The 24,477-nt window shown below is 38.1% G+C and overlaps 3 protein-coding genes across 5 annotated transcripts; 1 reads left to right on the forward strand and 2 right to left on the reverse strand.

Annotated features, from left to right (window-relative positions):
* Nucleotides 1-135: 135 nt before the first annotated feature.
* On the forward strand, nucleotides 136-4,473 carry serpinc1 (serpin peptidase inhibitor, clade C (antithrombin), member 1). 3 transcript variants are annotated; one of them, XM_082138237.1, is made up of 8 exons: nucleotides 136-292; nucleotides 957-1,318; nucleotides 1,398-1,613; nucleotides 1,691-1,828; nucleotides 2,353-2,571; nucleotides 2,653-2,827; nucleotides 3,138-3,202; nucleotides 3,323-4,473. In XM_082138237.1, the coding sequence occupies exons 2-8, from the start codon at nucleotides 962-964 to the stop codon at nucleotides 3,500-3,502; spliced, it is 1,350 nt and encodes a 449-aa protein (XP_081994363.1). In that variant the 5' UTR covers nucleotides 136-292; nucleotides 957-961; the 3' UTR covers nucleotides 3,503-4,473. The 3 variants fall into 3 exon arrangements, with proteins under 3 accessions (XP_081994363.1, XP_081994365.1, XP_081994364.1); XM_082138239.1 differs by having other exon boundaries at nucleotides 139-292; nucleotides 961-1,318; XM_082138238.1 differs by having other exon boundaries at nucleotides 144-292; nucleotides 908-1,318.
* Nucleotides 3,752-12,816, reverse strand: zbtb37 (zinc finger and BTB domain containing 37). Its single transcript, XM_082138231.1, has 4 exons — nucleotides 12,293-12,816; nucleotides 9,245-10,215; nucleotides 8,674-8,773; nucleotides 3,752-8,424 (listed from the first exon to the last, which is right to left on the reverse strand). The coding sequence occupies exons 2-4, from the start codon at nucleotides 10,183-10,185 to the stop codon at nucleotides 7,903-7,905; spliced, it is 1,563 nt and encodes a 520-aa protein (XP_081994357.1). The 5' UTR covers nucleotides 10,186-10,215; nucleotides 12,293-12,816; the 3' UTR covers nucleotides 3,752-7,902.
* A 2,410-nt stretch (nucleotides 12,817-15,226) lies between these two features.
* s1pr1 (sphingosine-1-phosphate receptor 1) lies at nucleotides 15,227-18,199 on the reverse strand. Its single transcript, XM_082138271.1, has 2 exons — nucleotides 18,043-18,199; nucleotides 15,227-17,136 (listed from the first exon to the last, which is right to left on the reverse strand). The coding sequence occupies exon 2, from the start codon at nucleotides 16,934-16,936 to the stop codon at nucleotides 15,848-15,850; it is 1,089 nt and encodes a 362-aa protein (XP_081994397.1). The 5' UTR covers nucleotides 16,937-17,136; nucleotides 18,043-18,199; the 3' UTR covers nucleotides 15,227-15,847.
* Between the last annotated feature and the right edge of the window lie 6,278 nt (nucleotides 18,200-24,477).

Below are 24,477 nucleotides of genomic sequence, written 5' to 3' on the forward strand. Positions count from 1 at the left end.
AAAGGCATTTGATGTACACATTTGGACTGAAATAGTTATTTTTAACAATGGTTGTTTTGAACGGGTTCCACTTTATGAATCATAGTTGCTTTGCTTGAGTCTAACCTAACAAAACCAATCAATAGCTCAAAGGTTGTCCTGAGTAAATTCATCTCTTTAGTCACTCCAGTAGCTACTCTTAAGGGCACTGACCTGTCCAGAGAGCAGTGTTTTTCTTCACTTGGCTGCTTACTTTAGTACCTCATTGCCCCAAAACTGGTCTTTAAAAAGGAAAAAAACACTACAACATCAGGTAAGTGGAAAGATTCATAAATGCAATGAATATCATGATAAAAAAAGCAGTTTTGTTGGAACAGTTGTAAAAGTTTTTTGGCGATTCGTTTACTTTTCTTACGTCAGACACGATCCAAGTATAAAGTGGGTCTTTATTAGTAATTCATCCATTGGTAGTAAAATTTAAGTCCGACTGAACCTTAATTTGTGATTGGGAAACTAGTCAAGTCAAGTCAAGTTTATTTGTATAGCGCTTTTCACAATACAGATTGTATCAAAGCAGCTTCACAGTATTAAATTAAAATAATACAACAAAGTTTGTTTCAAGAGGAATTTATTGATTGATAAAATTAAATTAAATATCCCCAAAATATCCCCATATTAAGCCATGTAGCCATGTATGATTAATAAAGTTAAAAATTGACAAAATTATCTCCGCTATGCTAAAACTTCAAATGTTTATTTCTTTGTAACCATTGTGGATTTTAATGCGCAAGCTATTAACTATGTAAATGTAGATTCGATTTTAACAAGTTAGTAAAGAGCAAACCTACAAAGTATACATATAAAAAATCTCTTCCGAATCCGCAACAGACATTGTATCACATGATTCCATGACTTGACTGACCACCAGAACTTGCACTGAACTACTTTTCCTGGGCTGGGTTCCCATTCCACCTCAGGCAGGATGAAGTTGTTGGCATGTACGTGGGCTTTGTGGGTACTTGCCTTCTGTTCGGTCCAGGCAACCAAAGATATCTGCACCGCGAAGCCCAAAGACCTATTGGAGCCAATGTGCATCTACCGCAAACCAGATCTTGAGGTACTACCAACCAAAGATCCCGAGAAGATCCCACCTGGCACCAACCCTCGAGTGTGGGAACTGTCCAAAGCCAACAGCCTCTTCGCCATCTCGTTTTTCAAGCAGCTTGCCGAAGGAAAGTCCAGCGATGAAAACATCTTTCTGTCGCCGATTAGTATATCAACAGCTTTCGCCATGACGAAGCTAGGGGCTTGTAACACCACACTGGAGCAGCTCATGAAAGTAAGGTCAAGAAATTGTAACTTCAAATAAAGATCGATCACTTGAGCAGGTCAACAACTTCTCTATCCTTAACATGTAGGTGTTTCGGTTCGATTCGATAAAGGAAAAGACGTCAGACCAGGTTCACTACTTCTTCGCCAAGTTGAACTGTCGACTATACCGTAAAAAGCATGAGACGACAGAACTGATCTCTGCAAACCGTTTGTTTGGAGACAAATCTACGCATTTTAATGAGTCCTTCCAGCACATCAGCGAGATGGTCTATGGAGCCAAGTTGATGCCTCTCAATTTCAAGGTTACGTTTCCATAAGTGCCTAATGTAGGGTATCTGATCCTTGACCTTATACTAATAATTCAAGTTTCGCCCTCCAGGAGCAACCAGATATTTCGAGGCTGGCGATAAATGAATGGATTGCCAACAAGACGGAGGACCGAATAAAAGACACCCTGCCTGAAGGTTCAATAGACTCCAACACCATATTAGTCTTGGTCAACGCGATTTACTTCAAAGTAAGTGAGGATGTAGAGAGATACCTATTAAGATGCAATTTTTCCACCTGTGACAGTGGTGTCAAATCCTGCACCTGTAGGGCCATCTTCCAGCAGACTTTATGCTGAGTTCACGCCATGCCGTAATTACCGTAAATAAAGCTCCATATGCTTGGTACTCGTCGTACACAGATCGGTCTGAACAGCATTGCTTCAAGACGAACACTTTGAATCTGCAATGGTCAGGTGGTACAAGTCGTAGCTCTCAGAAAATGATGAGTTTACCCGTTGTAATTACAAGTTCTACAAGCACGAGAAGGCTTTTTACAGTTCAGAATCGTTACGGTAAGTACGACATAGCGTGAACGCACCTTTAGCTCCAACCCTGATTAAACACCTGAACCAGCTAATCAAGGTCTTCAGGCTCACTACAAACATCCAGGCAGGTTTGTTGAGCTGAACTCTGCAGGAAAATGGCCCTCCAGGAGCAGGATTGGACCCTCTGACTTGTGAACTCTGTACAATCTGTTTTTTTTGCGTTCCAGGGTCAATGGAAACACAAGTTTGATAAGCAAAATGTCATAAAGTCAGACTTTCATGTTAGCAAGACACACAAGTGTCTTGTTTCCATGATGTACCAAGAGAGGAAATTCCAGTACGCAAAAATCGATGGTGACAAAGTGAAGATCCTTGAATTGCCCTACAATGGTGGTGACATCACAATGGTGCTCATATTACCCACTGATGGTATAACCCTGCCGGAAGTAAGTCGATTATAAATAATAAATGTTTTCCTTAAAGATTTTGTTCTGTAGTCCTACATAACAAAACTTCATCCAATTAAGGTGGTGGCAAATATGACCCTCAAGAAACTTGTTGGTTGGATACATGCCATGAAAGAGACCACAGTTTCAGTGCAGGTTCCTCGTTTCCGTATCGAGGACAGCTTCAGCCTCAAAGAGCAGCTGGAAAAAATGGGACTTGAAGATCTTTTTAGTCCAGAGAATGCCAGTCTCCCAGGTATGATAAGAAAACTTGTTGCTATTGTTTAGGGATAGTTCACCCCAAAATGAACCTTTTGTCATCATGTCATTCCAAACTTGTATGACTTTCATCCTTCTGTAGAACCTAAAAACTTCATAAGACTAGAGCACATTATGGTTCTTTAGGGATCTTGGTGTGATTACTATGAACTTTTGCTGTATGGAAGTGTGTTCAATGGAGACAAAAACATCATATGAGTTTGGAAAAATGCAGGATTGTCATTGTCAGGGTGAACTATTGATTTGATGACTGCACAATAATATTTCCCCATGACACGTTGCACTAGGGATGGTTGCCGATGATGGGCCCAACTTGTACATCTCTGACGCCTACCATAAGGCCTTCCTTGAGGTAAGACGCATTCAGTAATTTTTGTAAAAACAAGTACCATCTTTTTATGATTTGCAATACCGCATTGCAAGAAAGTTTACCCAGTTTCTTAGTCAACGGCCTGATTTTCTCATTCTTCAGGTGAATGAGGAAGGTAGTGAGGCGGCTGCCGCCACAGCAGTAGTGGCTACCGGACGTTCCTTAAACATCTTCCGGGATTTTTTTGTTGCGGACCAGCCCTTCCTTCTGCTGATCCGTGAGTCCAGTATCAACGCCTTGATCTTCACCGGCCGAGTCGCAAATCCTTGTGGGAGCAGCTAATATGGATTGGATATGGATTTGACAGGACAGGCTGAGGACGATTATTGATCATCCTTGTGGCTAATTTTTAACTTGACAAGGCTGCCTGGTTTCTTGCCTTATTGCTTAATAATGAGGATTAAATTTGTAACTATGTTGTTTTTGTCCGTCCACCAAGAAAGAACTGGAAACAAAAACATTGAGGAGCAAGAAGATGCAAATAGGATTTGAAAAATAAATAAATAAAAACACTATGTACAGGCACAGAACAAGGATAAAACAGGTTTATTTTTTCATATTAGAAATTTGGGTTTAGCAGTATCACACAATCTGGGCTTACATAATTATACATTTAAAGAACATAATCGAAAATCCTTCACAGTTACACTTAAAGTGCTTTATTTCTATTTAGAAGAATGGACTTGACACACTGCCAGTGAGGAAAAAAACATAGTGGTTATTGTGAAAATGGCATTCACATTAATAATGATTAATCTTTTTTGATTCCTGTACCTTTTAAAATGTAAAAAGTCTAAAATTAACTAATCATTAAACTCTGATTAATTTCAAACAAGCAATTATACCTTAATCGCATATGAATATAATTTCTAGATTTTTAAACATATTTACTATTTCAATAAATATATTGGTTTGCAAATAAAATCAAAGAAATTGACTTATAATAATGCTCATGTTTTGGAATTTGACTTTTTATTTCCAAGAATAAAATACCTATTATATTTTGTTTTATTTCATGGTTATGTAAAATAAAATATTTTCTGAAGTATGATTTAAATTAAAGTGATTAACATATAAGACACATGGAAAGACTATATTGCTTTTTGCAAGATAAAACAATATAGCAAGACAAATCGTAAATGTCAATATTTTGGCTTCTCTTGGTGCAAATTTAGATGCCTGGAAATGTCTATATGTTTGGCCATTACAAAAGACAGACAACATGCAAATAAACAAATTCTACTGAAAAACAATGTCTTGTTTCCTTGTACAAAGACTCTTTTGAGGTAAGAAAACAACTGACAACTTTTTTTTGACAATGCATCACATTTGCTTGCTTATTCAGACAGACTAAGTGTTGAAATATATAAGTAGGCTATTTGCATTGAAGTGTCCACTTCTGAAATGTGCTGCATGTACAAAATATTCGCTCCAGAGGGACTTGCGACAAGACTGAACAAACTCTGTAAATATGGCTCAGTGTTGTCATTCGGTCTACCAAAACTAAGTAGAGACATGCACTGTATCACTTTTCACAAGCCAGACCATGAAAAACCAAACTAACAAAAAACCATGAGGTAAATGTAATCGCTGAAACAAATTTGATCACATTTGCCAATATGCATAATTGCTTTACAAATTCAGGACACATGATTTTTTTCTAGTCGAAATCAATTGGTCAACATTTGCACAAAATGGTGTGTTTTAATTCACCATTTTATCTGAAAGCAACTTGGCAAATTTGGAAATGGGGTGAAATATTGCTTTGAATGTAGTTCCACACATTCAGTAACACTGTGTTAGGATTAGACATAATTTGGTTACGCATGACTTGTTCAGTCAATGCCAATAAACTGCAGTAAATGTATTGTCATACAGAAACATTAAATATTACAGCCTAATATATACACTGTAGCAACACATCTATCCTCTGTCATGTTATTTAAAGCTTGAAAAACAAATACAGAAGCCAAACACATAATATTTGAATGAATAATATTGTTTAAAATTAAAGACAAACGGGCAGGTTGGTCAACCATCAATGTTTTGAAGGTCAACAAAGGGAAAACATGCTGAAAGTTATCATTAGCCCTAAAACTCAAATTAATACGATTAAATTTAGACTGCTAAAATGTGCAGTACAATAATTGGAATGATTGATTACAGATATAGATCCCTTATTAAATTGCAATTAATTCATTCACATAGAGATAATTTAAAACACTATCACCCTTATATGATTGGCATACACAAAACAGGCCCATGCCCCAAATCTAAATTTAAACTTAAAGGCCATAAAAAGAACCTATTTTCTTGATATATTGTAAAATATTAGGTTATGATTATGTTGTTTACAGACAAAAACATTTGCCCTTTTCTATTATCATGAGGTTGCATTGTGACAAATAAAAGCAATATCAACATGCTCTTTACCTGGGTTCTGTACTGTACAACAAACGTCAAATTATACAGTTTCAGGATTGTAATTCACTGCCACTGCTTCTGAAGCATGGGTATTTACACTGAGAGAAAATGATCATACGCATGTTTTTTTTTCTTTCTTTTTTTGCTGCACTTGTGAAATTTGCTGACCCAAGTTACCCAGAGCTAGAATTCCAAGTAAGAAAATCGGCTTGGTATAACCCAAAAAGGTAAACACAAAAAGTAAACAGTGAGTTCCTGATTTTTGTAAGTGTTTACCTGCTGACCTGTGTTCACAGATGTGAGTAAGGGTAAAAGTAAGTGTTGATATGAAGTGAGGTGCACAAAATCCCTATTGGAAACATCAGTAGCTGATTTTTATAATATGCATCAAACCTTTCCTAAAAAATCAGTCACAACCAAGTGTGATTCACAGCCTTATAAAAATGATAACAGCTTTACTTTCGCTTAAAACACCTTTGCTTTTGTTGATCGTTCTAGAAACTGCCTCCGTATAGTTATTACAAGTATAAATTTGTCTAAATATGCATAAGTGACATGTATATAGATATACAAATATTCTAAAAACAAAACAAAAAACACCCCCACCCCTTCTTTAAGTGCCTGATGTAATCTCTTTTTTCCCCCTCTTAGCCCTCCAAATCTTAAGGGTTTAGAACTTCCATAATAAATTTCAGTTCCTTTGGTTACTGAAAGCTTCAGTAAATTCACGTCATAGCACCAGCTGGAAACATCTGTTCATAAGCCAAGTGTAAATGCACTTGACCCCAAGGTTAAAGTGCCTTCCATCAGATGAAGGGAAATCTTACACTCAAAGTCATTCCGTGGCATTTCAACGTTTCCCAGTCATCACAGACATACGGTTCCCGTTTTCCTAAACGGCATCGACAACACAGCCTGCAATTCTTGACATAAAAAAGGAAGAGGGTTACACCCTCTGAGAGACCCCTTCCCCCTGCTCAAACAAAATATCGTCAGTCCAGTAAAACAAGTTGGTGAGACTTGCGAATCTCAATGAGCGACTTATAAGCAGTTAAAAAGTATGAAAAGAAAAAAACAATGAACAAAAAATTCGGCCGAGTGCATCCACGCATCTGCGTGCGACAGATCGGTATTGCGTAGTGATGTGTGAGAGAGGTAACTGAGCGGTCTATTGTAGCTTATCTGAGGTTGAAGAATTTCCTGTGTTTTAGATCACTGTATTGTCAACATTCAGCAGCTGAGTTGTTGAGTTCGGAGATGTATGAAGGCCTTAACAGGAATTAAATGTGAATAAATAAAGTATGTAACTGCTATCCTCTACCATCATCTTTTCAACAGCGTGCCTATATCACAGTATTACCACCAACATTAAACAGTAAAATAATATGATCTGAGTGTTTCTTGTTATAAACCCAAAGTTCTACAACTACTTGCAACAATTTCCTTACGTTGAGTGTGAGAAATGTTTTTCGGTTTTATGGCAGGCCGGATCGGCACTTAACACAAAAACGAAAAAAATAAATCAAGAATCTGATGTTAGATCAGACCTGAGGGTCCCTAATAAAAAACTGAACCCGTTTTCCTAAGCTTGCCATGGCTGGGGAGCGCAACGTCTAGCCCCAGATTAATTTTATCAAGATTGTCTCAAGGCAAAGTAGCGAAGGACTACGATGTCCTCTCATTTTAAAACTCATCTTCTGGCACAGAGATGTTTGGCAATTTCAACGCAATTTGACCAAATCGTGGCTAGAGCTTCTCTTTTTGTTTATCCTGAAAGATTTGTAGTAGTACAAAAATATAAAAAAGTAACATATAAAAGACAGGAAAGACTAAAAACAAAAAGAAATAAAACAAAAATCACTGCATCCAGTGGTGTGTGAGGTTGTTGGAGTGTGGCTTGTCTTCATATATTGACGTTCTGTTCAGTTTGTATGGTGAAGGTAGATGCGGTTTAAAGCGGAAATACCATTTATAAATCCCTAGAGTATACTATTCCTAGCAAACTGTTCCTTGCATCTTTGTTATCATGAAAAAAATAGAGGATCTTTGTCCCAGTGGGACGCAGAAGACTCTCCCTTTTTATCCGTTCCTTGTTGACAGCAGCTGAGAGAACCTCCTGCTCGCTCAACTCCTTCCAACTTGCAATTTCAGTGTGGATGGCGGGAGACAAGGGACAGAGGGATCTCTCGAGAAAAGGTCCTGTTGCACCCCACTGTCCTGTGTCTCCCTAAACTTGCAATGTTTTCCTTTGAAGGGTTTCAGTCGGGCCCAGTGGTGGATACTGAAGGTTGGACCCCTTCTCCGAAGGACGAGCCGGCGCCTCCCCCTCCACCATTGCCCTCGGCTTCTTCCTGGGAGGGCGACTCATCTTCATTCTGGCCTCCACGGGGGGTGACCGTGGTGGTCTCGGGCGAGGCACTGTGGGACACCTCCTGTGGAGCGCAGCCTGGATGGTTCTTGCGGAAGTGCTGGTTGAGAATAGCCTGGAACGGGAAGCTCTTGCCGCAGACGTGGCAATGAAAGGGCTTGTTTCCTGTGTGCTTACGGATGTGGTACTCGAGTTGGTCCTTGCGGGTGTACTTCTTCCCGCAGATTCGACAGACGAAGGGGGTAATGCCCATGTGTAGGCGCATGTGACGATCTAGGCTGCCCTTCTGGTTGAAGGACTTGCAGCAGTAAATGCAGGTGAGACGGGGGTTGTAGCGGAACCACCGGTCACCTACCTGTTCTCGTAGGTACTCCTCGTATCCCCCCATGTCAAACACAGCTTGTTCCTCTCCCTGTAAGGAAAAGGTGAGAGGTCATTGTTTTTATGATCCCCACCCAATTTCCACATTGAAATCAAATTGAATTGCACTTTAAAATTGTTGCTAACTTAGGCACACCACCTGTTCTGAGCAATGTAACCAATCTATAGTTTCTTATTTGCTTATTTGCTTAATAAGGTGTGCTTCACTGATATTAATTTGAAACAAAGTAAGTGTAAAGGTTGATTCTTGATCAAGTCTTCTACATTTAGGATGCCCAACCTGTGAGGTGGGGAGTCTCTGATCGTCGACTCTTCCTGGGGACTCACTCTTGGCTCTCTGGCGATCAGCCATTACCACCACACTCCCTGTTGGACTAAACCTGAAAGAAAACCCAATAATGGATTACATCTTTTACAGTGGACATGTTGACAGAATAAAATGTAGCACATTTTAAAGCATCACACCTGGATTTTCCAAACCTTAAAAGCAACATGAACATTTTTGTAACTCCATCCAATATGCCATATTTGAGAGTGGAATGGGATACTTATACAATACAAAAACAAAATGTAGACTGTGACTTATTAGATTTTATCCACCTAGAATTGTCTGGATCATGAAAAATGTTTGAAGACAAGGGGCTGAGAAGTAAGATGGCTTGGTGACAAGTCAAAAGAGATAGAAGAGGTATTACATTTTGATAAAGGAAACTAAAGAAAGAATTTCTTTGGAATAACATGAACTGAGGAATTATGTGAAATAAGACAAGGAATGAATATAAACATTTAAATAGGGTACATTTTTATTTCCTTCTGACAGTGAAAGTGAACTTCCAAAAGATTTTCCACACCTCTCTGTTTCACTGAAGCTACTGGACGGCTGAGAACCTTTCCCGCCTCTTCCTCCTTCCTGCACCAGTGTGCTGCGTCCTGAGGTGTCAATCATCACTGTCGGACCCTCCTCGGCCCCACTGCCCTCTTCTGCCGATGCCTGAGTCTCTGCCCCCATCCACTCCTCCATCCTTTCCGTCTTAATTCGAAACCCCTCCACCATCCGCACATTCTCTTCTCCACCTCTCTCCATCTCAGTCCCTGTCTCGACATACCATTGCCCGGCTCGGTTAATACGGAGAATGGGCTCTTTCCCAGATCCCACCTCCTCCGAGCTAATGCCGCTGTGCTCCACTATCTGGGGGCTCATGGACTCCCCAGGGGGACTGATCTCTCGGACTTCCCTCACATCACGGATGCTGATCACCCCAGTGTTGATCAATCGGGAGTTGGTATGTCTTGGACTTAGGGAGCGGGACCCACCTAGCGCCGTCCCAACTCTTCCTGACTCAATGGTTTGATTGGTGGTCCTGTGGGCCCCATTTCCGAGCTCCTCCTCCACATCAGATAGACTGATTTTAAAGTGAATTCCCTCTAAAATCTGGGTGCAGCGGTCAATAATGTGCTGCATTTGGAGGAAGCTGGCAGCCGTCAGGTAGCTGATGATATCGGCAAGCTGCAAGCACAAGCGTCCCGTGTAGCAAAAGGAAAGGAGCTGTTCAAACACGGTTGGGTTGCGGATCACTGATATCGACACGGTGCTCATCTCGCTCAGTGACATGTGGTCCCTAAAGTAAGGGGAGCTGGCAGCGAGGACCACCTTGTGGGCACGAAAACTGTGGCCCTGAACATTGACCACAATGTCACACAGACGGCCCTGTATTCGCAACTGGTTCAGGTGCGACAGGACGGAGTTGCTGAAGTCTGGAATATCAAGTTGAATGCTTCCTGCTCGTTCCATGCGGGCTGCCTATTGCGTTGCTTTGCAAAGCTGCTGACAAAAAACAAGAAACATTTAGGATACTGGACATGACACAGTAAGACTTTTTGAGCATGTCAGCAATAAAACCCATTACAACATCCCAAACTTAATCTGCATTATTAGCAAACAATGTTACAGGTGATGTGTATGAAAGTACTTTCTCCTATCCCAAATTTATATACAGAGAAAACTATTAAGTTAACCATTCCAAGGTTGATTCCCACAAAAAGTATGAACACTGTCTCTCTGTGATGCGAGTTAGGGCGAGACTAGGCTATCTGTTCAGCCGACCAATGGTCGATGGGAGAGTGTTCAGGAAACCTGTTTGAAAAGTATAGCTGTATTCCGATTCACAGGGTCCCTAGTAGGGTCAACATAGGCCCCGTTCACACCGCAAGTCTTAATGCTCAATTCTGATTTTTTGCTCAGATCCGATTTTTTGATTGGCTGTTCACATTACCTTTTAAAATGTGACCTATATCTGATTGCAGTGTGAACTGTTTGAGGTTTCAAACTAACCCGCATGCGCAAAAGAACAATAACAATGACATCAGACGCAGCACGCGGTTGCACTAAAGTTCGGGAGGTTATGGAGGAAGTAAGCATATTCACATTTATTTAAACATGTTTGTGTAATGGAAGCCGTAACATTAATGAGCAGATGCTGAGGAGGAGAAGAACGAAGAGAAAGAGAGCAAAATTGGCTATTTTTGCCTTTTGCAGGTTTATGGCTGCAAATTCACTACAGAGGTCTGTGTGGATGCGTAGTTTGACACTGCAGCCACGTTATCCTGTGTCCCCGTTCTTCCATTTCGTGTGAATTTTTTTTTTAAACGGAGCGGTTACGGTAGGATCCTTCTAGTTTAGCTTGAATTGAAGCATCTCCATAGGCTACTAATTAGGTCTAACACCTCACTCTCAAGTTTTTAATGTTAGGCTACTATCTATGTCTGTTGTCTAGGGCTTCATCGCCGACGCAGAATTGTGACAAATGTCGACGTAGATTGACGTAAAAGTACCACATATGTATGTGGTCTAAATCTGATTTGAAAAAATCAGATCTGGGCTAGATTTGAGTGTTCACACTACCTCTGAAGAAGTCTGACCTGGTCACTTGACCCCTAAAAAATCAGATTTGGGCCACTTTTGCCTGCAGTGTGAACGGGGCCTTATAGAAGTGAATATGCATTACCATACAAACAGTATGTCAAATGAGCATTGTGTCCGAATATGCAGTATTCATGAAACAGTAGGTGAACATTTTGGGTAGTAGACAGATTACATCTGCAGTTAGTTAGTACTGAGGTGTGCAGCCAGGGGCCACCTTCCTGTCCCATAAGTCTTATGAAACTGAGGAGCTGTCAAAAAGCTGACAAATAAAAATAGTTAGACGGGTGGCTCTTTCAGTAAGAGCTACAGGTACCAAGAATGTTGGTCAGCCTAGTCAATTATTCATCATAATAGTACACACTCTAATAGTATGGGATTTTGGACACAGAATATGTTTGGCTAAAACAAATGTAACTGGCATTTTCATTCAGAACTGTAGCAAAGCACTCATACCCAAGACACATTCTCGATGTGGTACAACATGACTTGTGGGTACATTTCCCCTTCCTACTTCCTGTAAAGTCATATAACTGTACATTTGTTACCTAAGCCATATGCAGTGCAAATACAAAATTCCACTATAAGTGACCCTGTGTAGTCCACTTTGCAGGGAGCTCTCGGTCAATGGACATGAATATGAACAGAAATGTTACATTTCACCTTCAGCAATTGACAAGATATTTTTGTAACACTTTACATTACAATGTAGCATGCTGAAAAACTTGTATTACAAAGCTGAATGATGGATAACTAAATGTATGGGTTAGCAGCAGCAATGACAACAACCTGTTCAATTATAAGCTTGTGCAATTACAAGCAGTTTCACAATCACCATACATACATATTTCATTAATAACATTCTGTAGCTATGCAATTAAACCGTAGCATTGACTGTAACATTGTAATGTAAAGTGGCCCCCCTTTTTTTTTTTAAAGAAAGTTACATTTGCAGTGAGATGCAATTTCTTTACCTCACCTTTTTATTACCAGGCACAAAAATCGCTCCACTCTATTTTTCGGCACAGTTGCACTTCTTTATGCCTACAAACCACAGCTGTTAGAGAGCAAAGTTGCCATTTTTTCATTGCATAGGTCAGTATGTTTGATTCGCAGTGTTACTTTGTCTCTCTCTGTTTTTGACATAGTATCGGGCGACGACGCAGGGCAGCTGTAACCGGCGGCGTGGCACCTCAGTTCGGTTCCAGTAACACACTGCAGCGCGGTGATGCGATGAAGCCTACCCGAAAAACACGCACACACCCCGGCGCAGAGAAGGCAGGGAGGTGCCTTACCCCGGTCCACGCCAAATTTATATTTAAAAAATACAATGCCAAAATGCGAGTTTCCTTTTACGACACCCTGTTTTGAGTGATTTGGCATTGAATTCCACCCATTTCACGATCGCTTTTAATCGCTATACTTATCGCCAGGGATTCTGCTGTCGCTTTCGGTTCCTCCGCCGCTCTCTTATTCCCCCATGTATAACATGAGCCAATGTACAGAAAACGGCATTCTGGGAAATGTAGTTCTGTCGCTTCGCAGCCATAGCAACTAGCAATGGGGAAACTCGGCGAAAAGGACTATGCTCCCATGATGCTTTGCTTTACCATCGCCGTGAAAGTGGGTAAAGAGTTTGGTTGCATTTTTTGGTGACAGTTTCCTCCTCTATTGTATGTGTGAGTGAGTGGGAGTATAAAGATATAAACGAAGAGACATTTACTTACTGAAATATTATTTGCTGTTATAAACATTCATATTTTGCATTTGATGGATAAATTACGCACATGTAAAATAAACTATTGTAGGGCAATGCAGGCCTATTCCATGATCAAACTGAACCCATTGAACCCATGAAAAAAAAAAAAAAAAAATATATATATATATATATATATATATTAGTCATGTCCTAACTAAAATAAACTCTTTAGGTAATTCATCCATTATTCATACCTTGCCATCCATTAGCCTATTTGCATTGTGTTCACATTCACAATCATATTCAAATTATTGCAATATTGAATTATGTGTTTATTGTCATGGTAATGATTTGGTTCACTGTAAAAAATGTTTTCATCATTGTATTATCAACATCTTTGTTTCTATCCATTTAACTTGTCACAATAATTTCTAGCATTTCTACATTCTATTTTATAAATTTGAAGAGTTTCTTCTACATTTTCTTCATCAGTAATGAAATTCCATTTTAATTTGCGTTATTATTAGAATAATATTAGCCTAATAAGTATAACGATAACTGAGGGGAAATGCGTTTTTAGGTAGGCTATAAAATTTTTTTTAAAATTTAAAAAAGGGTTTATTCATAACATGCGTCTTTTTTTATCAACATCAAGATTTTAGATTAAAAATATAGGCTTTATGGATGTATAAAGGATAAACAATGTACATCTAATGTCAAACAACAAATGATCTGAATGTTCATACATGCATGGTAATTATCTAGAATTTTAAAGTCATAAAAATCGTACTATGATATTCATTTAAATGTAAATGTTTTATTTCAGTGTAAATGTGTACATGATAAGCATTTAAGCTTTTCGAATGAATTATTATTATTATTATTTATGAAAATCGTGTATTACAGTGATAAAAGTTAGGACGTTGCCATTTCAGCAGGTATACAGTAGGTGGCGCTCTTTGCTCATAAATGTGAAAATGTTTGCCACTGTGAATGAATCAGTTACATATACATTCATTTTTATTATTTTAAATTTAGTGATCTTTAGGAGTTATTAAATAGTCATATAATTTAAGTGTATCTATTTAATCATTATTGTTTAATTAAAATTCAATGGGGTCCAAAAGTCTATTACACTTGTAAAAATGCTTATTTTTTCTAAATGCAATATATATATATATATATATATAGAGAGAGAGAGAGAGAGAGAGAGAGAGAGAGAGAGAGAGAGAGAGAGAGAGAGAGAGAGAGAGAGAGAGAGAGAGATTAATTACAAATTATATCCTCAGCATAACAAATTGAGTTTAACTTGAAATAGTTCATATAATAAAAAATTATAAAAAAACAGCATGTATTCAGTATATCTGCCTTAAAGGGATAGTTCACCCAAAATGTCATTATTTACTCACCCTCAAGTTGTTTCAAACCTGTACGAGTTCCTTTCTTCTGTTGAACACAAAAGAAGATATTTTGAAGAATCTCTGGATCCAAACTGTTTTTGGTCCCCATTGACTTCCATAGTATTTTCTTTTTCCATATTATGGAAGTCAGTGGGGCCCATCAACTGTTTGGTTACTGGCATTCTTCAAAATATCTTCTTTAATAGTAGCATGGACAGTAGCAGCTGATGGTTTTGTGTCAAACCTGATGATAATGTTCTCCAGAATTATTTGAGAATGATGCAAAGAGCCTTTTAAGCTTCAATAGAAGATCATCTGACTTTTTTGTCCAATAAGTTTTTTGTTTTTTTTACTTTATTTCCATAAATTTGATTCTGCATGGTCTCAAACTTTTAGAATTCTAAATACACAACAAAACATTAAATACATCAAATATAAATCACACCTTTGATTTCTTTTTCATCGACAATATTTATTAACAACTAACAGAACAAAAACACAGGCTAGATGTTACAATGTGCAACAGTGAACAGAGGATATTGTATTTATGAGGAACATATGGATAAATAGAAGCCTGTACATTAATAAACCAGCTGGAATTCTGTTTTATTGTGACATGCCATCAGAAAATGTAATCTTAAATTCTCTGGATCTTTCCATTCCATCAGATTAATTTCATTAGAGTTGAGCCATGCAACCCAGCAAAGACAAAACTGGGTGGCAGAGCAGATCAATGTGCACAAGCTATAATACATGGCATACTATCAAAGTAAAATAATAAAATATATTTACAATTAATAAACACAACACTTAGTTCCATCCCTCCAAGTTTCAAATTTATTGGAACTGTTTCAAGATAAATTAATATTGACAGCTAATGTACATGCACACTCTTCTACAACAACAGTTTATTTGTTGAAAGGTGAAGAAAAAACAAATACATTTACAAAATACATTCTGGATCAGGGGCGAAATAACATCCTAATACCATAGTGTTAACTCAAAGAAACACAAGTACCTCTCGACCGCATTTCTTCAATTTAATTTCAAAAATGTAGTACAAACAACCATAACAAGCTAGTATGTTTCACATCAATCCATTTTAGACCGAGTCAGTAATGCCTATGTTGGTTCTCAAGGAGCAATTCCCCGAAAAGTGCTTGTCTACAGGAATCCATTTGACTGGGATAAAAAAAAAAAAAAATACAATGAATAACAGTTTGTTAAGTGCTTCCCTAAGTTGCGGAAAAGTTTCAACAGGTGGTCTGTCAGGAATAGCAGAAGACTCAAATGTAAGCGCAAGCTGGGGCTTCCAAAAAATCCTGGTTTCTCCCAACACTCCGCTACCGTTCGACGAGGCCGCCGAAGACTGAACAAACACACTCATTCAGACAAACACTTGCTACGGATTGAGACAGAAATGAAGATAGTCCCTTTAAGAAGAAGAGGTGATATTCCCAGAAGACACTATGGTTTCCCTGGGCGAGTATTCGGGTTCGTCCTTATTGGGATGGGAGGAGTTGTCCGACTTGCTCCTGCTGAACTCAGCGCCCATGATCGGTCTGGAGAACTTGCCCGCTGGTTGGCAGCAAACGGCGCAGTTGAGCATCTTGATGAAGGCCCGGCGCATCTCGTTGCTGGTCAGGGTGTAGATCAGAGGGTTCATGGCGGAGTTGAGCACGGCCAGAGCCAGGAACCACTCGGCCTTGTAGAGGATCGGGCAAGAGCGGATCTGGCAGGCCACGTCGAGCAAGAGCAGGATGAAGAGCGGCGCCCAACACGCTATGAAGCAGCTCAACACGATGATGACGGTCTTCAGCAGGGCCATGGACTTCTCCGAACTCTTGTTGCTGCCGCGGCCGTTGGAGACCTTGCGGAAGACCAGCTTGCGGCTCCGCGTGCGGACCAGGGCGTAGATGCGGGCGTACAGGATGACGATGGCCATGAGGATGACGCTGAATACGGTGGTGCAGAAGAGGATGTAGGTCTTGTGGTAGAGAGGCAAAACTGTGGAGCAGTTGTTCATGCTCTCGATGCAGTTCCATCCCATGATGGGTAAGCCACCCAAGATGGCGGCAATGAACCACACGGTGCTGATCAGCATGAAGACCCGGCAAGTTTTGCCATTGTTGTGGAGCTTCATCTTCAGCATGGTCAGGTGTCGCTCAATAGCAATGGCCAAGAGACTAAACACTGAAGCGGCCAGAGCCACAAACATACTCCCTTCCCTGAAGAACCACTGCGTTGGGGTCAACTTATACGTGTTGGCTCCCGACAGCAAGATGTTTGCCGTGTAAACAACCCCGGCCAGTAAGTCTGACAAGGCCAAGTTCCCGATGAAGTAGTACATGGGCTTGTGGAATTTCTTGGTCCTCCAAATGGTGAGGAGAACCAGAACATTTTCCAGGATGATGAAGCAGCACACGATAATGAACACGACAGAGTCCGCTTTGAGTCCCGGGTCCTTGTCGACATTACGAAATTTCCCAGTGAAGTTGTAGTGTCTGGCGATTAAGTCATCCATGGTTCACACTGGCTTGGTACTTTTATATCCAATGTGCAACCCACCACAGGCCACAGAGGGGTGCTGGTGGACTTGGGAAGCTGGGTATCCAGTTCTCCTCTCAGTATGATGTCATGTAAGCAAGGTTTTCTCAAGTCAGGTAAAAATCCTTACAGAGGATGAATGCGGTCCACAAATCCAAAAACTGCATCATGAAAACGCTAGAAGAAATAAATTGCCATAAATTAGAACACTGGAACGGCATATTAGTCTAGTATAATAGAATAGTTATATTTCTTGATGTTATGAACACAGCTTCACTGAAAACTAGTTTAATTATTTATTTATTTATTTATTAAAAAGCACGTGACAAAAACTATAAAAAATATATAATAGGCCTATCTAAACGAATAATTTACTCGTTAAAAGAGAATAATTTACATGAAAACGTTTGTTAAAAAAGTTTCACTACAAGTAGAACACAGGGAAAATGCGATTAATAATTTAAAATAATTCCGCTAAATTAGAACGCTATTCCAATGTCCAGGTTTCGCTACTGGAATGTTCGGTGTTCTCTTTTTCATACGAATCCCAGCAATGTCAAATTTAGACGACATGCCAAGAAATGCCACAACAGATAGCCTATATAAACTAAAGACGATTATACTGTTTTTCTATCATATAGCAACACTCGTAAAGCAACATTTCAAACAGCCTAAAGCCTACTGGAAATATAAAAACGTATTGCTAATGTAAGAAAATTAAGAGCAAAGCAAATTAATAATTTACTTTTTGTTAAAAAAATGTTTTTGGTAAAACCAGAAAAACTGAATAATCGCGCTAATTAATGCGTTACCTTTTAAATATTCGCTCTTTGAATTTTCGCTATCATTTTGTGAATACTAATTTTAACAGTCTCGAATTTGTACATGAGAAGAGATGTCAAAATCGCGGTGAAAAAAAAAAAAGTCGTATTCACGAAAAAAATATCCTGTTATAACTTAAACTAACATTTATAACCGTCCATTTCTAACTTTTAAAGTAAAACGTGAGATTTACTGACGGTTAAGATCACTGTCGCATGACATTCGGAAAATTAAAGATTGGACAAGAAGAGTTTCTCTTACCTTTAAACTCCAGACCAAACGTCTTGACCGTGTAATCATGCAATATTGATGCAATATGGCCAGATATCAAAGGTTTGGTATTTATCGCATCGCTCGAGTCTCGTGTGGAGGATTGTAGGGGTAATTTTTCTCTGACTGGAGAGAGACTGGACAGCCAATTCTCCCCTCTGCAGTTCAGCCCACCAGTTTCATAGCCCTCCCCCTTCCCTCAGAATCATTGCCCTCTTATTATTCCACAGCATCCAAAGCTCTCCAAGACATTCCAAAACAATGAACTTCAAACACTGCGATAATAAAGAATGACACAATATTTCATATAATATAGTTATAGTTCATTATAGAAGTAGATCTGATTTGTATTATGTCAAATCACATTATGCTAAATTCAGATTAACCCCATATCCCTTGTTCTTTTGTTTCTTCCTATGGGAATGTCCCAGCTGCGTACAGACTCACCCCAAACACCACGACCTGAACAGGGTGGGCAGGCCAAGCATGACTGCTCATCTACCCCCCATTTGCCCTAATTTCAACTCAGCATTAATCACTTGCGCTACCCAGTCTGTTCAGGTCTACTGCTCTCAATGGCCCCTAAAGCTCTATTGCAGGTCCAGAGGCCTGTGGCTCTTTGATATGTCAGGGATTTACGCCTCCAAGGAACATCTTCATAGTTGGATTAATAGATTTATTCCCAGTCAGGGGTGATCTGCATCTTGTGATATTTTTATGAATGTTTTGAATATATAGTGGCCCCCAAAAAAGTGTTAAGCTACACTTAAAGGAGAAGTTCACTTTTAAAAAAACTTTTGCTGATAATTTACTCACCCCCATGTCATCCAAGATGTCCATGTCTTTCTTTCTTCAGTCGAAAAGAAATTAAGGTTTTTGATGAAAACATTCCAGGATTTTTTCACATATTATGGATTCCATTGGGACCCAAACGGTTCAAGGTCCAAATGACAGTTTCATTGCCGCTTCAAAGGGCTTTAAACGATACCAGACGATGAATAAGGGTCTTATCTAGCGAAACGATCGGTCATTTCAAAAATAAAATAAAAAGTTGACGTTTTATAAGCACAAATGTTCGGCTTGCTCTGTTCTGTGATGCGCGTTCGTGACGTCACGTAATACGCAATTACGTTGAAAAGGTCACGCTTGAAAAATTGAAGAAAATGTTCTTTTTGGCTTTTTAATATTAAAACACTCAGGATGCGCACACGAAATGGGCATTTTAAACGATAAACTGACACAAATACATTTGAAAATGTTTATATGGTCCTCCTTCCGCACATTTGTAAACACATCAAACTTGACCTTTTCAACGTAATTGCGTATTACGTGACGTCACGAACGCGCATCACAGAACAGAGCAAGGCGAACATTTGTGCTTATAAAACGTCAACTTTTTATTTTATTTTTGAAATGACCGATCGTTTCGCTAGATAAGACCCTTATTCATCGTCTGCTATCGTTTAAAGCCCTTTGAAGCGGCAATGAAACTGTCATTTGGACCTTGAACCGTTTGGGTCCCAATGGAATCCATAATATGTGGAAAAATCCTGGAATGTTTTCATCAAAAACCTTAATTTCTTTTCGACTGAAGAAAGAAAGACATGGACATCTTGGATGACATGGGGGTGAGTAAATTATCAGCAAAAGTTTTTTCAAAAGTGAACTTCTCCTTTAAGTCATTGTTCATCCATCCACCCATAAATCTCTCGGATGTGTCGCAGGCCAAACAGAGGTTAAAAAATAAAACGTTATGATCACCGTCATGTGGGAAAAACAGACTCATTGTTTGTGGTTGCCAGGGTGTTCTGAGTGGTTACTAGGGTGTTACTATGTGGTTGTTAGAGTGTTCTGGGTGGTTGCTAAGGTTTTTTGAGTGGTTGCAATAGGGTGTTCAGTCACAGAATCTTAAAGACACGTCCTCAAGAGCGATTGTTCATGTTAAGGCAGCCTCTTCAAAGATCAGATCGAGAGGTCAAGGTTGCAAAGGGTCGAAGTTCACACACCCGGGGCTGCTGTGAGAAAACCTGCAGCTGTATATGGGATTGGGGGGTGGGAAGAGAGCAAAGTTGAACAGGGAGCAGTATTTTTAATTGTGTTTCTCTGTCTTCACCTATGGTACTGTTTCACAGCTTCAGAGAAAAGAGAAAGGCAATAGTCCCATTGGGGGCGAAAGTATTTGGTGTGTCTTCTGTTCTTAGAAAGTTCTTCAAACCCAATTCTGAGCAACGGCGCACTGGCATGACACATGATGTATGTACTGTGGTTACACAAGATTTTACAGGTTTTGACATTTGTTTCTTTCCTCTTCCCAGCCTTTCACCTAACATGCCATGTGTTTCCTGTCAACTCCTCGCCCCATTCCTTCCCATGCCAGCAAAACGCGGATGATTTTCGGGCATTACAACGGACCATTTTGTAAACATTCCGTGGAAAGTGTCCGAAGCATCGTGCACAATTTGCACATAAGTCTTTCAACACTAAATCTGTACATTCTTCGGCACTTAGCATGCAATAATTTCCTCTACAGCTGCAGTTCACATTTCGGGATCAAAAAGCTTTACAATTAGTGCCAAATTGATGATTGGTGGATCCAAAGGATGTTTGACCCACGCAGAAAATATTACAAATCCTGTTTCCATCACATGGCTCACATGACTCTTTGAGGCAAAACATAAAAAAAAAAAAAAAAAAGTTCTGGGTTAAAAACAAGTCATCTCCACTCCATTCATCCCTCAGTTTACAGAAACAAACAAAAATGCATTTTTGCAAAAACTTTTTTTAACCTTTCATTTAAATTTTTAGACTTTTAGTACTTTTAGTAGTAGAATTTACTCAATAACAATAAAAACATTTTTTTAATCAATTTATCATTAATTAAATAATAATATTAACAATAATAATAATAATAATAACAATTATTATTATTATTATTAACAATAATAATAATTTATTAAATAATAATAATAATAACGATTAATACATTTATTATTAAATATTTTATATCATAATTTATTTAATAGTTTTTTATATTTTTATTATTATTATTATTCATAGATATTTTTTAATGTTTCATATAATAATTGATTACATATATTTATTATTTTAATAATAATAAAACATTAAAATAATTACTACATTTATTATTTAAATATTTAAATTGGAATTAATGAATTAATAAAATTAATAATAATAACAACAATAATAATAATAATAATAATATACACTTAAATAATAGATACATTTATTATTTACATATTTAAATACTTTTAATTATAATAATACATTTAAAACTAAAACTAATACATACACTTTTTAAAATATTTAAAATATTATTAATAATAAATTGATTGACTTACTGACTGACTGATTGACTCATTGATTTATTGACTGACTGATAATTGATTGACTGATTGATTGATTAACTGACTGACTGATTGATTCATAGATTCATTGATTCATTGACTGATTGATTGACTGATTGATTCATAGATTCATTGATTGATTCATAGATTCAGGGATTCAGGGATTCATTGATTCATTGACTGATTGACTGATTGACTGACTGACTTATTCTAGAGCTGCTGTAAAGCCAAAACAATCTCTGTTACTTTAATTTCCTATTATCACAGTAAAGCTGCTTTGAAACAATCTATATTGTTAAAAGTGCTATATAAATGAAGGTGACTTGACTTGACTTAACTTGACTGACTGACTAATTGATTGATTCATTGATTGATTCATTCAATCATTCATTGATTTAAACAATTCAAAACTATATATTTTTGGTACAGATGTTATCGATAGAGTTTTACTTGAATATTAAACCCAGAACATTTTCTTTGAATCCAGATGTAGGCCACTTAAAAAACAGTTGAAAGTCTTTGAAAAAGTGTAAAGATCTGGTGCCCCTTCAGGCATGGGTAATAAAAATGGCTGCAACTTGTAGTCACTAGATCAAATTGACCTCATAAAGCATTCCTGGGGAATATGATCTCAGGAAACAACAAATGAACAACAAATGAGTTGTTCATTTGCCAGCCAGCCAACACACACACGATACTGCTATTTTAACAAGGCCGTCCAGGGGTTTACACAGGCAGACATGATTTAACAGACAAATATGGGAAAAGTGACTGATAAAGAAAACATATTGTTCCTAGAAAGAAGGAAAAGCAAGTGAGACAGCTATATTCAGTTCCCGAGGTCACGCTGACCGCACTGAAACACGGCACAAATAGCTCCTCTTTCTGTTATTCCAGATATTTTTGTTTGAAATCCTAGATAGGAAGATTAAACAGCTTCGCAAATGTCCACAAAAAACAAACAGTTCAGCAACAGGTCGAAGGATGAGAACGGAACCGCTGAGAGCCGATGACAATCCTGAGAGTCAAACTCTATCCTCTTACTCACAACCAAAACCCCCCAAAATAACTTACGTCGTTTTGCTTCTCACAGGCAAGGCTAGCACATCACGTGACGTAGACAATAACTGCGCATACGCTAGGTAGAGTCTTTGTGTATTTGCTCCGGTTTAGTCATTAGTAATTAATCAACTTTAACTGATATGCCAGTGACCTCGTCTCTTGACCTTGGGTTCCATCCATTAATCCTGAGGCGGGAAGACGCTCATAACAACGTCATTACTGCTAGCATTTCGTACAAGCTGCGTGACATGCAGCACACGTTCTCGGTTTCACTTGCTGTGTAAATTCCTCAACAGTAATTAGTTCCACATGCCCAGCTGGGCCGACGAAGGAATTTCTCCCAAATAATGACGTTTCTCGACTGCTTTTGTGGAGCTTCACTTGTCAAGACAACAGCTAAACACCTATACACCTATATTTACAGCAACGTCAAGAAGTTTGCACAAGGAATATGACGTTCCTATGAAATGATATCCATTTAAAACCAATGTGTAGAATATTTAAATATGCATTTTGAATCAGGATATCACATAAGGCATAACTTTTGACCATCCCACCAACATCAGAGTGATGAAAAGCATGTCAAATCATGTTGGTGTCACTTCATGGTTATCGGCACAAACGCACCCGTCGCAATGTGGGCCGGAGGAAAAGTGAAACAACCGTGGAGACCAGAGTCTTGAAAGCCACCCGCATGGTCTTTGTTGTCCAGGGTAAATCCAACCGCTGCGTGATTCAGCTCAGTGTAAGCCTTTCTGCAGAACTGTTTATTACTGAGGCTTTCTGGAACAAAAGAAGACTTTGTGGTTAAACGCAGGACACATGAACACACATACACGTACGCATGATTTGGCCAATGTTATGTAAGATGATATTGGACTCTAGTCATTAGAGGCAGGGTCAAATAAAAACAGCATTATATGCTGACCATAGAGCAGATTTCTCCGTCCTCTCAAATTTCAAAACTGATCTCAGTTCAGAAACATGCATAAAAAAACTAACGAAATACGAAATCTACCAAAGGACAACCAAGGTCACCATGTCAGCACCTAGTTATGAATGCAACTGATCTGTCATTGTGAAGGGCAATCTCCTTCATCAAAAAGAATTGTATATGCAAAAACAAAACAAAAAAAAAGACATTTCTCAGATGCATAGAACAATGCATGTGGTAAAAAAAGAAGAAAAAAATTTGCAAAGTGTATTGAAACCATGTATTTTCACATGCAAAATGTACAATTAAAGATACACTTTTGATAGACCTTTTTTTGGTCTGATTGCATTTTTTCAGTGTGAGCGGCTTCGGCTACTTGGGCCGAAAAAATGTAAGTGTGCTGGTATCCTCATTCATAAAAATATGGAAAAAATTAAAAAATAAAACAAAAAAGTACACACACACACACACACACACACACACACACACACACACACACACACACACACACACACACACACACATATATAAATATACATATATATAAAGATAAAAAACAATAAATACGTAAGATAACCCACAATAATTAAAGAAAGAAATAAACAACTCAATAAAATAAATTAGATAATAAAAAATACAAAAAATAAATAAAAATTAAATAAACAAGATAAAATAAAGAAAGATAAAATAATAAAATAAAAACAAATAAAACTCTATAAAATAAAATAAAATAACATAACATAACATAACATAACATAACATAACATAACATAACATAACATAATATAAATGATAACATAAAATAAAAAAGCTCAAATAAAACAATAAAACCATAAATAAATCAATAAAGAAAGCAATACAATAGAATAGATAATAAAATAAAATAAAATAACATAAAATAAAAAAGTGATACAACACAATAAATAAATAAAGATACACACAATAAAATAGATAATAAAATAAGATAAATACAATAAAAAGAAAGAAATAATAAATAAAGAAAAAATAAAACAAACTAAAGCTAAACAAATAAAATATTAACCTTGTGGAACGATTGGTGATTTT

Source organism: Leuciscus leuciscus (genome assembly GCF_965113295.1).
Source record: "Leuciscus leuciscus genome assembly, chromosome: 15".
NCBI lineage: Eukaryota > Metazoa > Chordata > Actinopteri > Cypriniformes > Leuciscidae > Leuciscus > Leuciscus leuciscus.